Below are 13,125 nucleotides of genomic sequence, written 5' to 3'. Positions count from 1 at the left end.
CACTCTGGTCAACACATTTCCATGGAAATGAAATAGTGAAATGTGATGGAAACTTCACACTCGAAATAATGTGTCATTGTACTTTACAAAGGAGACATTGGGCAACTTTGGGCATGGGGGTGGGGAATGAAACCGACAGGGTACATTCCTGTGTCAGTTCATCAAGACAAGAAGCTGTCCTTTGACGCATTTTCAGGAAAATGATAGTTATCCTCCATGCGTATATAATTTGGACATAAAAAAATAACACAGATTGGAGAGGGAATGTTCAGAGAGGCCTAGAAGCTCCCTCCAACGGCTGGCCTTCAAATGTACTGAACCGAAAATTTCAGATGGGAAATAGAGCAGAGCCAAATTTCCTAGCTCTATGTTTCTAAGTAAGAGCTAATACATACACAACAACAACAATAACAACAATGCCTATCTAATCTAGCCCGTTCACCTCCACCCTAGCTGTCCCCATTTTTCCTCCCTAGGATCAAGATGGAAGATCAGAACAGCCCAAGGGCTTTTTTCAGGAAGTACATAATGAACCCTTTCTTAAGCCTTTGCTGCCAGTGCAGGAATAATTCCCTGAATGAGAGCTGAGAAGCACAAAGATTCATTCCTCTGAAACTTGGGGGGGGGGGGAGCAGGGAGAATGGTGGGATCATAAGATCATAATTTTAAAGCTGGAAAGGATTTGGGGGATCACTGAGTCTATTTAGCAGATGAGTAAATGTAGGCTCCCCAAGGTGACCCAGGTAACAGAGTTGGGGCTTGAGCCCATGTCCTCTGACGTCAAATTCAGTGTTTCCTCCCATATGGGAATTTTCCATGGCTAGTATCGTAGGTGACGATACACTTGTTGTATACTTTCACAGGAATTTCGATCACTGGTTTTCCCTTGGTAAAAATCCCTCCAGATGTTAATGCAAGAGATCAAAAGAAATCTGTGTGGGCTTCACAACATCCCCCTCCCTTCTTACTAAAGTCTACTCTTCATTTGACCTTTTGAATAGAGAGGAGAGATGATAATGAAGCTAAGAATATATGTGGTATAGGGGAAAGAGCTCTAGATTAAAAGTCAGAAGTTCTGGGTTCAGATTCCAGATCTGCCATTAGCCAGCTTGGATCTGATGGGTGACAAATTTTCACCTCTGTAGGCTGTTTCATCATCTGTAAAATCCAGCTCTTAATCCTCTGATACTGACAATCATTTTAGTTGTCAGGAGGGTTGGTGAAGAAGCCAGGGCCTGTGTCCTCTATGGTTTCAGAGACTAATGTCCCCTTTTGGGAAAGAGTGCTCTAAAAAAAGGGGGAGAGGGAGAGGGAGGAGTGAGGTTTCTGTTTACACATAAAAAACCCAACAGCCTCTCCCTGCCAGTTTATCTCCTATCAGTCCTATTCAGGAATGGTTTTTAAAAGATTATGTTGGTGGCCTGGTGGCTGTCTCCTGGGATGATTTATTTCCTTTTATTTGGGAAAAGGCTTTGCAGAAAGTGGATACGGCTCACTGAATGTCATCAGGCAGGGGAGGGGAAGGCGAGTGGAATCCCAATGAATCCTTCTGGAGAGAGGAAAACAAGACCTGGGAGGAACAGCTGTTGTCAAGGGGAAGGACTGTGGGGAGGGGGAAGGAAGTCTGATCTTGGAAGATTCTGTGGCAGCCAAGTGTGGCAGGTGTGGGGTAGAGAACCCAGGTGTTCTGATTTTCAGCTCAACAAGCTTCCCACCACCTTCTTATCCCTTTGTTAGGTATCTTCATCATCATCAACAAGTATTCATTAAGTAGCTATTTGTATATGAAAAGACTCCCACAGACTTGGTTCCGGCCTTTTCATGCCTCTACCTTGTAGCAGGCCACAGCTATCAAACCATAGGGACACCTCAATAAGTGGTCACCAGGCTACTATTGTCAGTCTCTAAATGGTGAGGAGGGGGTTCCCTTGTAGGAATTGTATAGGACTGCCTAAGAGTGCTCAGGAACTTTCTCCCTTTCAATTTGATTCAGTGGAATTATTTATTAAATAATTTATGAAACAGCTACCTTATGCAAAGCACTCTACTACATGATGGAGAAGATAAAAAGTTGATATATGACACAGTTGGGCAGCTAGGTGGTGCAGTGGATAGAGCACTGGGTTTGGAATCAGGAAGACTCATCTTATGAGTTCAAATCTGACCTCACACACTTCCGAACTGTGTGCAAGTCCCTTATCCCTGTCTGCCTCAGTTCCTCATTTATAAAATGGGCTGGAAAAGGAAATGCCAAAACCATTTTAGCACCCTTGTCAAGAAAACTCCAAATATAACTGGAATGACTCATCACCAATAGCATATGACATAGTCCCTGCCCTCTGGGTGGTAACAATCTAGTTTGAGGATAAGACACATACAAAAAATACTACTATATATAATACACATTGAAGATCTAGAGTTAGAAGGGACCTTAGAGATTTTTGAGTCCAACCTCCTCATTTCACAGTTGAGGAAACAGAAGACTGAAATTAAATGACTTCCCCAAAGGTCACAGAGCTAGTATTCATTTGAGGGGGGATTTAAACCGAGGTCATGCAGACTTCAAGTCCAGTGATCTATGCCACAAAACCATGTGCATTAGAGAGTGCCAGAGAAAGTGTTGGTTGAGATCTGAGGAGCAAAGGATCACTACCAATCTGGGAAGGATTCCATCACCATTCACCCCACTGGGCCCTTCTCCCTCTTTGCTTGATACCTACATCATAGTCATCTTACCCTTAAAATCCAACAGGTTTGAGGGGCAGCTAGGTGGTACAGTGGATAGAGCACCGGCCCTGGATTCAGAAGTACCTGAGTTCAAATCTGGCCTCAGACACTTAACACTAGCTGTGTGACCCTGGGCAAGTCACTTAACCCCAATTGCTCCGCAAAAAAAAAAAAAAAAAAAAAAAATCCAACAGGTTTGAAAATGTGATAACTGGCCACAGAAGTGTTTTTTGGCAGGGTAACAAGATTTGAATATACTTGATATCCCTGGTCTCATCCAAGTATAGATGGATGGTGCTCCCCAAATGTCTGGGGAAAACTTTCTGGGCAGTGGGAGGAGTGCTACAATACATTTAAGTGAATGAATGAAAGATTCATAGATTCTAGGAGCAAGAAAGAAACTTAGAAATTATTTACTACAACCCTTTCATTTAACAGATGAGGAAACTAGGATCTACAAATGTGAAATGATTTCTTCATGGTCACTGCAAGATGTGATTGCTTAGCTTCTGTCACTGATCTTTGAAAGAGGTACAATGTTGTCACAATTTTCAAAAAGGGAAAGAATCTGCAGCCTATAGGCCAGAAAACTTGATTCCAGTTCCTGGTGAAATTCTTAGATATATATTAGAAAAATGGTCAGTGGCCATTAGGAATGATTGTGCTGCCTATCTTGGCTTCATTAAAAACAGAACGTGTTAAACAAATTCCACTTTCTATTTTGATGCTGTTTCTAGAAGTATATAGTTGATGATATAGATTAGCTATGTGTATGCGCATATATATATATATACATATATATATATATATATATATATAGTTTACAAGGATATAGCTGAAGATGTAGTTTTTGTATACTTTGCAAAGCACTTGACAGATTATTTTGAATTATCTTTGTATACAAGATGGAAAGCTATGGTCCAGATCAGTGGAGTCAAACTCAAATAGAAACAGGGGCCACTAATCCTTACATAAGAATCCCTTCAGGCTGAATGTTGACTTGGTTTTTTAAATGTGATATTGACTATGTTTTATTTATTTATTTATTTATTTATTTTGGTGGTGCAATGAGGGTTAAGTGACTTGTCCAGGGTCACACAGATAGTTAGTGTTGTAAAGGGCTAAAATTAGCCTCAGGCACCCCAAATGGGCTGCCCCTCCCCCAGTTCGACTGTTCTCCTTGAAACTGCCCCAGGCACATAAGCCCAGCCCTTGCCCCATTCAGCTGGGTGTAGAAGGGCCTCAGGAATGCCCCAGCTTCCTCTGCCCAGTGCCCAGGCTTCAGCATGCCTTGCACAGGGGGCTTTGTGCCCTTGCGGGCCTTGGACACCTGCCCTGGGGGTGCCAGCGAATTAGCTTGGTGCTTGTGGCCCAGCTGGAGGTCTGAGGGGAGAGAGGGGACATATAGCCTGGGGGGTAGAGACACTGAGAAGGGAGGAGTGGCAGTTGCAGGGGAGCTGAGAAGGAAAGAGGCTGCTGATGAGAAAAGAAGGGGTTTCCAGTGAGTTGAATGAGGGCAGCTTTCAGCTAAGAGGGGAGCAGCGGTGAGTGCAAGGCCAGCGATTGTAGAGAGATGTGGCTCGGGGGTAGAAGTGCAGGCAGCAGTGGCAAGCCACACCCATAGGCGAGAGATGTACAGGAGAGAAAGTTAAAATGCAGTCAGGTCATATATTTTACTTTTTGTTATCCTTATCTCTAAGTTTATTCACCTAAATAAACCCTGTTTTGTGTTTAATTTTTTTAAAAAAGGGCTTTTTCTTAAATTTTAAAGAGGTTTTTTAATCTTTTTTCTTATCAGTCTGGGAGGCAGTGGGGGAGGGGGAGCCTCCCAATTGGCTCTTCCCATATTAAATTAAAAGTTCACAGATTAAGACCCAGTTAATATAATTTTTTACAGCGTCAAGTGTCTGAGGCTGTATTTGAACTCATGTCCTCCTGAATCCAGGGCCAGTGGTTTATCCACTGCGCCACCTAGCTGCCCCCTGTCTTATTCATTTTTGTTAAATATTTCCTGATTACATTTTAATCTGATTCCAGTAGCTTTCTGGAGTATTGTGGACCATGTGGTCTTGGAGGGCTTGGGGGGTGGTGTTTGATACCTCTGGCCTAGATGGTTGTAAATTTAGATGGTTTTGATGGTGCCTGATTAACTAGGCCCAAAGGTTAGTCACTAAACATTCAATGTCAAAAAAAAAAAATAACATTCAATGTCAACTTGGAGTCACTAATGGAGTATCTCAGGGGTCTGTTGCTCATCAATTCAGTCAGCAATGTAAACAAAGACATAAAGGATATTTCATATCAAATCTACCTACATATGACCCAAAGCAAGAAAGGATAATGAACACATTGGATGCCAATCAGGATCCAAAAAACATCTGAACAGAATAGAATGAATGACATCCAATAAGATGTAATTTTATAGAGAGAAATGAAAAATCCTATACTTGGGATAACTAACAAACAAACCAAAACCAGCTGCACAAGTACAAGATGGGGGAAATGTAGCTATGTAGTAATTCATCTAAAAAAGACCTTAGGATTTTAATAGACTGCAAGCTCAGTGTAAACTGACAGTGCAATATGGAAGTCCCCAAATCTAATGCATTAAGAGAAAACTAGAGTCCAAAATGAAGGATCATAGCATTATTATTCCATGTGCTAGTCTGGCCATATATATCAGAGCTGTTTTGTTCACTTCTGGGCTCTCCCCTTATAAGGAGGATGTTGGCAAGGTGCAGAATGTCTACAAGGAAGTAACCAAGATGGTGAAGATCCTCAAAACTGTTGTCTTATGAAGGTAAGTTGAAGGAACTGAGGAGATTTCATTTAAAGGAAAGAAGTCTTATCAGGGACATGATGATTGTCTTAAAATATCTGAAGAACTGGCAGGTATAAGAGAAATGAGATCCACTCTGTTTGGCAGTAGAGGACAAAGCAAGGACCAAGAAGTTGCAGTTGTAGAAAGACTTAATCTTGACGTGAAGAGAGTTTTCCTAATAATCAAAGTCATCTATAAGTGGAATGGACTGCCTTGGAAAGAAGTGAGTCTCCATCAATAGAGAGCATAGGATCATAGATTTAAAGCTTTAAAAAAAACCCATTCCTTGTTGTTGAGTCATTTCAGTCATATTTGGCTCTTCATTTCCCCATTTGGGGTTTTCTTGGGAACGATACTGGAGTAGTTTGCCATTTCCTTCATCAGCTCATTTTACAGATGAGGAAACTGAGCCAAACAGGGTGAAGTGACTTGTCACATAGCTAGTAAATGTCTGAAGCCAGATTTGAACTCAGGAAGATGACTTTCAGGAAGTAGAAACATTACAGTTCCTAGTCAAAACTCTTATTTTTTAAAAAAATTTTTAAGTGATAAACATTTTTATTTATAGTTTTGGTTTCCAATTTTTATCCCTCCTTCCCTCCCCTCCTCCTCCCCAGAGGCAGCAAGCAGATATAGGTCATATACATGCAATTATGTAAAACATTGCCATATTAGTCATTTTGTATATGAAAACTTGAATAAAAGAGAAAATGAAAGAAAGTGAAAAATAGCATGCTTCAGTATGTGTTCCATCAATATCAGTTCTTTCTTTGGAGGTGGTTTCATCGATAGTCCTTTGGGATTGTCTTGGATCATTGTATTGTTGAGAATAGTTAAGTTTTTCACAGTTCTTCATCAAACAATATTGCTGTCTCTATGCACAATCTTCTCTTGAAAACCCCTTATTTTAAAGATAGGGAAATTGGGAATCAGAGTGACTTGCCCAAGGTCACATAGGTAGTAAATGGCAAGGTCAATATTTGAATCAAGATCTTCTGAATCCAAATGCAAAGTTTTCATCCAGTGTGGCTGGACCCTAGAGGTTATGAGGGGAAAATAACATGAAATAAGTCTAGAAAGATAGGTGGGAGCCAGATTGAAGAAAGTCTTAAACTCCAAGATAAGTAGTTTATGTTTTATTCTAGAGGCACTTTAGATTCTTGAAGAGGGCAGCAAATAGTTAGATTTGTATTTTAGAAAGATAATTTTGACACCACATGGAAGATAGATTGGGGAACAGAGAAACTGAGAACTAGAAAGCTACTTGTGAAGGTATTATGGTAGCTTTGATAAAAGGGCAATGAGGTAGTGCAATGGATAGAGTGCCAGACCTAGAGTAAGGAAGACTTATCTTCCTGAATTCAAATCTGGTCTTAGATCTTTGCCAAGAAAACTTCAAGTGGGATCATGAAAAGTTGTATTCAACTGAAAACAACTGAATTGTCATTGAAGTCTGGTGGCAGAACAAAAGTTAAGATGACTGGCCATGGCCCACAACTTGATAGGAGGAGATGAGGGTCTGAACTTTTCCTGGTCTTGTAAGTAGAGAGGAGGGGATTGATGAAAAATACTGTAGAGGTAGAGTTTATAAATCTGGGCGATGCATCTGGGTGAACGAAAGGCAAGTATTAAGGATGACTCCAGGGTTATTAGCCTGGGTCACTGGGAGGATGATGGTGCCCTCAGCAGAAACAGGAAAATCTGGGGGGTAAGGCAACTTAAGGAAAGAAGCTGAGTCTGTTTTGTATATGTTGAGTCTGAGATGCTTACAAGATACCCCGGGAGGTTTATTCAGCAGGCTATGAAGGATGACTGGAATAATGGGGTTAAGGAGGAGCTGGATTTCTTCCATCAGAGATATTTCCAGGGGATTCCTGTTCAGGGCTAGATTGCAGAAGATAAACCTTCTAACTCTGAAATTCTGTGATTTTGTGAAGTAACAAAGCCCTATTGAGAATCTGGGTTTCCCCAAAACCCAGTACTCTTCCCTGTATACTGCACAACCTCTTTGAGATATGAGGGTTCTTCTAAAAGAGGGGCTCTGATGCAGGCATTTTACTCTCCTCCCCCCAACTTTTCTGGTTCTCTGGCTGGTCCTGAGCCAAGGGTGCTACAACAGTCTACCTTCCCCAAAAGAATTCTTCAGCTGAGGTGGAGTTAGCTTCTTGTCTGTCTGAGTCTCTAGCCCATACAGTCTCCCAGGGAGGCAATTAGTTTTCATTATGCTACTCAGTAGGATTAAGGCTAGAGGGGAAAACATTAAAAACCCAAACATGTGTTCCCCCAAATACCAAATCAGTATGTAATGGGCATGTTAGAAAAGTAGGATCTGAGTCGCTTGGTATCTACTTAAGAATATACACATATCAAAAACCAAAAAAACCCAAGAAAGACAGACAGTCTGAGTAACATAGTAGGGCAAGGAGGGTGGGAGTGAGAACATGTTAAATAGATAAAGAAATGAGAAGGGAAGTATAACTGTCAAAGGCATGGGTAGATGGCACAGAAAGAGATAAAGATACCACAAAGACAGCATATTAGGGGTAGAAAAAAAGGAAAAAGTTTGAAAATAGATACACTTTATTACTCATTCCTCTTGGGTCCCCACCCCCCCAGGAAAATGCAAGGAGAGAAAAACAGAAAAAAGGAAAAAGACAGAAAAGAAGAGGGAAATGGAAGGTTAATAGAATAGAAGGGGAGAAAGAGAAAGTTTGTAATCATTTAATGCCTTTTTTAATGTCCCCATAGCAATTTCTATAGAGCTCCACACAGTGAAAGCTTTCAATAAATACCATGGACTGAAGAAAAAGAAAATTAATGGGAGGAGAAGAAAGGAGAGACAAAAAAGAAACACATGATACTTCTCTGTCTGGTATTTCCCAATACACTCAGTGCTTTATGGATAAAGCATCTTAGGACACTTCAACAGAGATAGATGCCAGGTAGAGAAATGGAAACCTAAAAAGATGTACCAGGCAGGGTATGATGAGAATATAAAAGGAATGAATTCTCCCAAAGACCATTAGGAAAATGGTTCTGCTAACTCCTGGCTAGAGAAGAAAGAGCCTGAAGGGCAAAGAGCCGAAATCAGACATAATTTGGGAGAACTGAGAAGGAGTTCTATGGACAGACTTCTACCTATTCTCCTTCCCTTAACCCTTTCTCTTCCCTGAGATGGCTCCTAATACCTCAGCTCTCCTCAGCTTATTCACTAAGGGCAGTTATGGACTTCCAATCTTGCTGTCTCAGATTAGCTTCTAAGACAAATATTTACTACATCTCCATTCTTCCAATCTTTCTTCCACTGCAGTCCACCGTAAAGGGAAAGTGTGTGGTAATCATCACAGTGTTCTAAACTCCATTATTATTATTTTTAAATTTGGCTTTGGAATGTGTTTCATGATGCTTTTTTGTTGGTGGAAGATTTAACACCACTGGATTGGAGCTAGAAAGGCCTTTACAGGTCATCTAGTCCTCATTTTTCTCCATGATGCTTTGCTTTCGATGACATAAAAATCAGTTTGTATGTTCTGACTCAAAACTGACTGATGGTAAGCCAAAGGGTATCTGGAAGGCAGGGATTCAAGAATCTACTCATGAAGAATTGAAAACTGTTTATAAGAAACCTTTGCATGTAAAAATCCCTGTTCCCTTCCAAAGTCCTTTCCCATGTGTCCAAGAGATCAAGAGTCAAAAGGGAGCTTAGATATCTTTTGGTCTTACCGGCTTGCTTTTTACACATAAGAAAACCTAGACCAAGAAAGGCGGGAGAGACTTGCCTACAGCACACAAAGTGAAGCCAGCCCTCCTAACTCTTCCCACTGTATTATTCAGCCTCCCTTTTTTGTATCATGTCAGAGGTGAAAACCTTGATGCCCTTCAACTCTAAGTCTATGATCCTATCATTTTATCCTTAGGGGTTGGTTGAGCAGGGTATTTATTATTCTCTCCACTTTACACAAAGAGAAATTGAATGACAGAGTTGCCCGAGGCTAAGTATCCTTGGAACTGGGCTTTAGGGAGGTTAAAAAAAAATAGAAAAAAGCTCCAAGATTCCTGTTCTGGATTGTCTGCCTATAGCTTCTTTCTTGACATAGTAGTGGTGAGATATTCCCATGCTTGACCTCAGTTTTATGAAGATCATAGGATCATAAACTGAATCCAGTCTAACTCCCTCATATCACAGATGGGGAAACTGAGGCCCAGAGAGTTTAAGGGTCTTAATCAAAGTCACGCAGGTCTTTTATAGCAAAACTAGAATTATAGAACAGATACTTGGACTCCAAATTCCCCACTGTTTCCACTGCATCAGTCTGTGGAAAGGGAGAAAGAGAAAGTACCAGGGAGAGGAAGGGAACAAGGAGAAGGAGGTGACTGAGGAGAACAGAGGAGAGCAGCAACAGAGATGCTGAGCTATCTAATGAGGGGTAGGGTCACTTACTCCAGCACATCCCGGTTGAACTGCTTCTTACTGTTTCCCAGGAATTCTCCAATCATTTGTCTGCTAAGTCCCTTTCGCTGCAGGAGGAAATGAGCCACACCAATGGGAGTGTCAGGGATGAAGCCTCGGGAGATCAGGAACTGGATGCCCTTGTCCGGGTTTCTGGAAATAGAGAAGGGAATCAGGGGAAGAGTAAGCTGGAGTGCTACCACTTCTCTACCTATCTTTGATCCTTTCCAAACCCTATGAGCTCACTCCTCTCTGATCTCAAAAATACAGAATCTCAGAAGACAGAAAAGATCTCAGAGGATCTTTTGTTCAACTCTTTTCTATGTACATCTATTTTGGGGGGGGGGGGCAGGGCACTGAGGGTTAAATGACTTGCCCAGGGTCACACAGCTAGTTAAGTGTCAAGTGTCTGAGGCTGGATTTGAACTCAGGTCCTCCTGAATCCACTGCGCCACCTAGCTGCTCCCTCAACTCTTTTCTAAATAAGAATCTCCTCTAATCCCAAATTCTCTAAATGTAGCTTATGATCACATTAGCTTTTGTGACTACCATAACATACTGTTGCTTGTGTGTATATTGAAGTTACTGTACATAAGACCCTCTACACATCTCTTCAGACCAATTGTTGTCTATCTATACCTCCCCCAACTTGTACTCGTCAAATGTATATTTTGGAGCCAAGTATCAGACTTTATATTTATCTCCACTAAACTTAATATATTAGATATGACCCAATGTTCTAACCTGTAAAATTATTTTTGGAACCTGATGGACATTTGATGTGTTAGCTATCCATTTTAGCTTCATGTCACCTGCAAATCCGATAAACCTGCCATTAATGTACAGACTTTATTCAAGTAATTGACAACAATATTAAATAGCACAATGTCAAAGACAGGTCCCTAAGGTACTATGCCAGAGACCTTCTTTCAAGTTGACATAGAAACTATACTATTGTCTGGCCTACATCCAGGGGTATACTAGTAAATGTTTAACAACCAGCTCTCCAGAAAAAAGTGCTCCTGACATACTTTAAAATGTAATGTACATTGTTAACATTTTCTCCATTACTTTTTAAAATCTAGACAATCAATAAAACAGTAAATCAAGCCCTAATATGTAGTAGCATTTGCCAATTTCCAAGATATTAAAGTTCAAACTGAAATTTTAATACTCATCTCTTGAAAGCTAGTTCCAGCTGGCTCCAGCACACTCTTGTCCTCATTTCTCCATCTCGTCCACAAAAATAGCATCAGAGATTACTTCAAAAGTTTTGCTAAATTCAAGGTAAGTGACAATCTATGGTATTTCCTTAATCTATACCCAGAATCACAGAATTTAAGAGTTAGAAAGGAACAAGCCCAGCAACCTTGTCTAAAAAAGGAAATGAGGTTAGCGTGATAGGATTTAGCATGCTAGTAATTAATACCTTGCCTTGTATATAGTGGGTGGTTAATAAATGCATGGTGATTCATGATGTGTTCTTGATGAAGTCATGCTGGTTCTTCATGATCACTACTTCTTATTCTGGATGCTCCCTGACATCCGTATAAGAATATATTCAAGATTTTTTAGGGAATTAAAGTTAAGCTCATTAGCTTGTATTTTATAGATTCCACTTGCTTACACCCCCTCCCCTTTTATTTATTTATTTATTTATTTATTCATTCATTTATTTATTTATTTTTGGTGGGGCAATGAGGGTTAAGTGACTTGCCCAGGGTCACAAAGCTAGTAAGTGTCAAGTGTCTGAGGCTAGATTTGAACTCAGGTCCTCCTGAATCCAGGGCCGGTGCTTTATCCATCGCTCTTCTGCAGTGGCCCATTTCCTGTTCTTTAGTGCTTGTGATCCCAGTTCAAAAATCCTATCAGCCACTTCTTTTGTTACTCTAAGATGAAATTCTTCTGGCCCTGGTGACCCCCCAACCCTTCCGCATTCACAACTAGGGTCCCCTTCTGGTTACTACAAACAAACCCTACTGAAATATTACTCCAATTATCTCTGACTACTACTAGCTTCTTCCTCTTGTTTTACTATCTCAGAGAAAACATGCTTTCCCATACCTCTCCTCCCTCTCCCACCCAACTCCTCAATCAGGATCCCTCCCACCAAGAAACCTCCCCTTGAGATACATTTCCCTTTCAGTCAAACTGATATGCTTGAGTGGGAATTGAGGAAAGGGGATTCCAACTCCCCTAAGAGAGGCAATGAAGTGGAGCCCAGAGGCTAGGGCCAGGCATGAGACTTCTTGAGTCTGAATCCCAGTGTGATTCAGTGGAGCATGCTACCCACCTCTAGATAGAAATGATGGACTCAAATTGTAGAATGCGATATCTTTTCAGACATAGTTAGATTGGGAATTGGTTTTGCTTGACCATGCATTTTTATTACAAAATGTTTGTAAAAGGGGGGGGCAGTTAGGTGGCACAGTGGATAGAGCACTGGCCCTGGATTCAAATCCGGCCTCAAACACTTGACACCTTACTAGCTGTGTGATCCTGGGCAAGTCACTTAACCCTCATTGCCCTGCAAAGACAAAAACAAAAACAAAATGTTTGTAACAATGCCGAGAAAGAGAGTAGGGAAAGAGCTAGGGATGGGGTTACCACCTCTTGCTAAGTCCCTTTGAAACCAAACATATGAATCATCTCCTTACCTATCTTCCCACAATGCAATGGGAAAACCTGTGTAACATTCCAGAAATGTGGTAGGTTTCTAAAAGGATCTCCCTCTTCTTCCTCAGCACTTCTGACCAGAGTCCCTTCCTCCTCTCTCAGCTTCTATCTCTCCTGCTCACTTCAACTACTCCTAGACCTTCTATTAATAAGGGGAAACTGGGAGGGAAGGTAGTTTGGGAGAGAGAGAAGGCAGCTCAGCAGGGAAAATAAGGAAGGAGGAGGAAGGAAATAGTCATCTACCTTGGCAACTTTGACTTCTACCATCTATGCCTTTAAGACCTACTTCAATCTCTTCATATGGATGAGGAAACTGAGGTCCTGTAAGAAAGTAGTTCAAAACCAGGCTTCTATCATTCTGTGTATGAGAGCAAAGAGAAGAGAAATGTGTGTGAGGCTGGGCCCAGCATTATCACAGGTGTCTGATATGGTCTGGAAGAGAAGGAGATCT

At 41.1% G+C, this 13,125-nt stretch overlaps 1 protein-coding gene across 4 annotated transcripts in view; it reads right to left on the bottom strand.

Annotated features, from left to right (window-relative positions):
* IQSEC3 (IQ motif and Sec7 domain ArfGEF 3) overlaps nt 1-13,125 on the bottom strand; it is a 167,757-nt gene that overhangs the window by 42,249 nt on the left and 112,383 nt on the right. For all 4 annotated transcript variants that reach the window (XM_043966971.1, XM_043966974.1, XM_043966976.1 and 1 more), the window contains exon 5: nt 9,990-10,151. In XM_043966971.1, coding sequence (XP_043822906.1) covers nt 9,990-10,151 — 162 coding nt within the window. The remainder of the gene's footprint in view (nt 1-9,989; nt 10,152-13,125) is intronic.

This window comes from Dromiciops gliroides, chromosome 5 (assembly GCF_019393635.1).
Source record: "Dromiciops gliroides isolate mDroGli1 chromosome 5, mDroGli1.pri, whole genome shotgun sequence".
NCBI classification, from domain to species: Eukaryota; Metazoa; Chordata; class Mammalia; order Microbiotheria; family Microbiotheriidae; genus Dromiciops; species Dromiciops gliroides.
The sequence above is the reverse complement of the archived record's forward strand: the minus strand, read 5'-3'. Positions and strand labels throughout refer to the sequence as shown.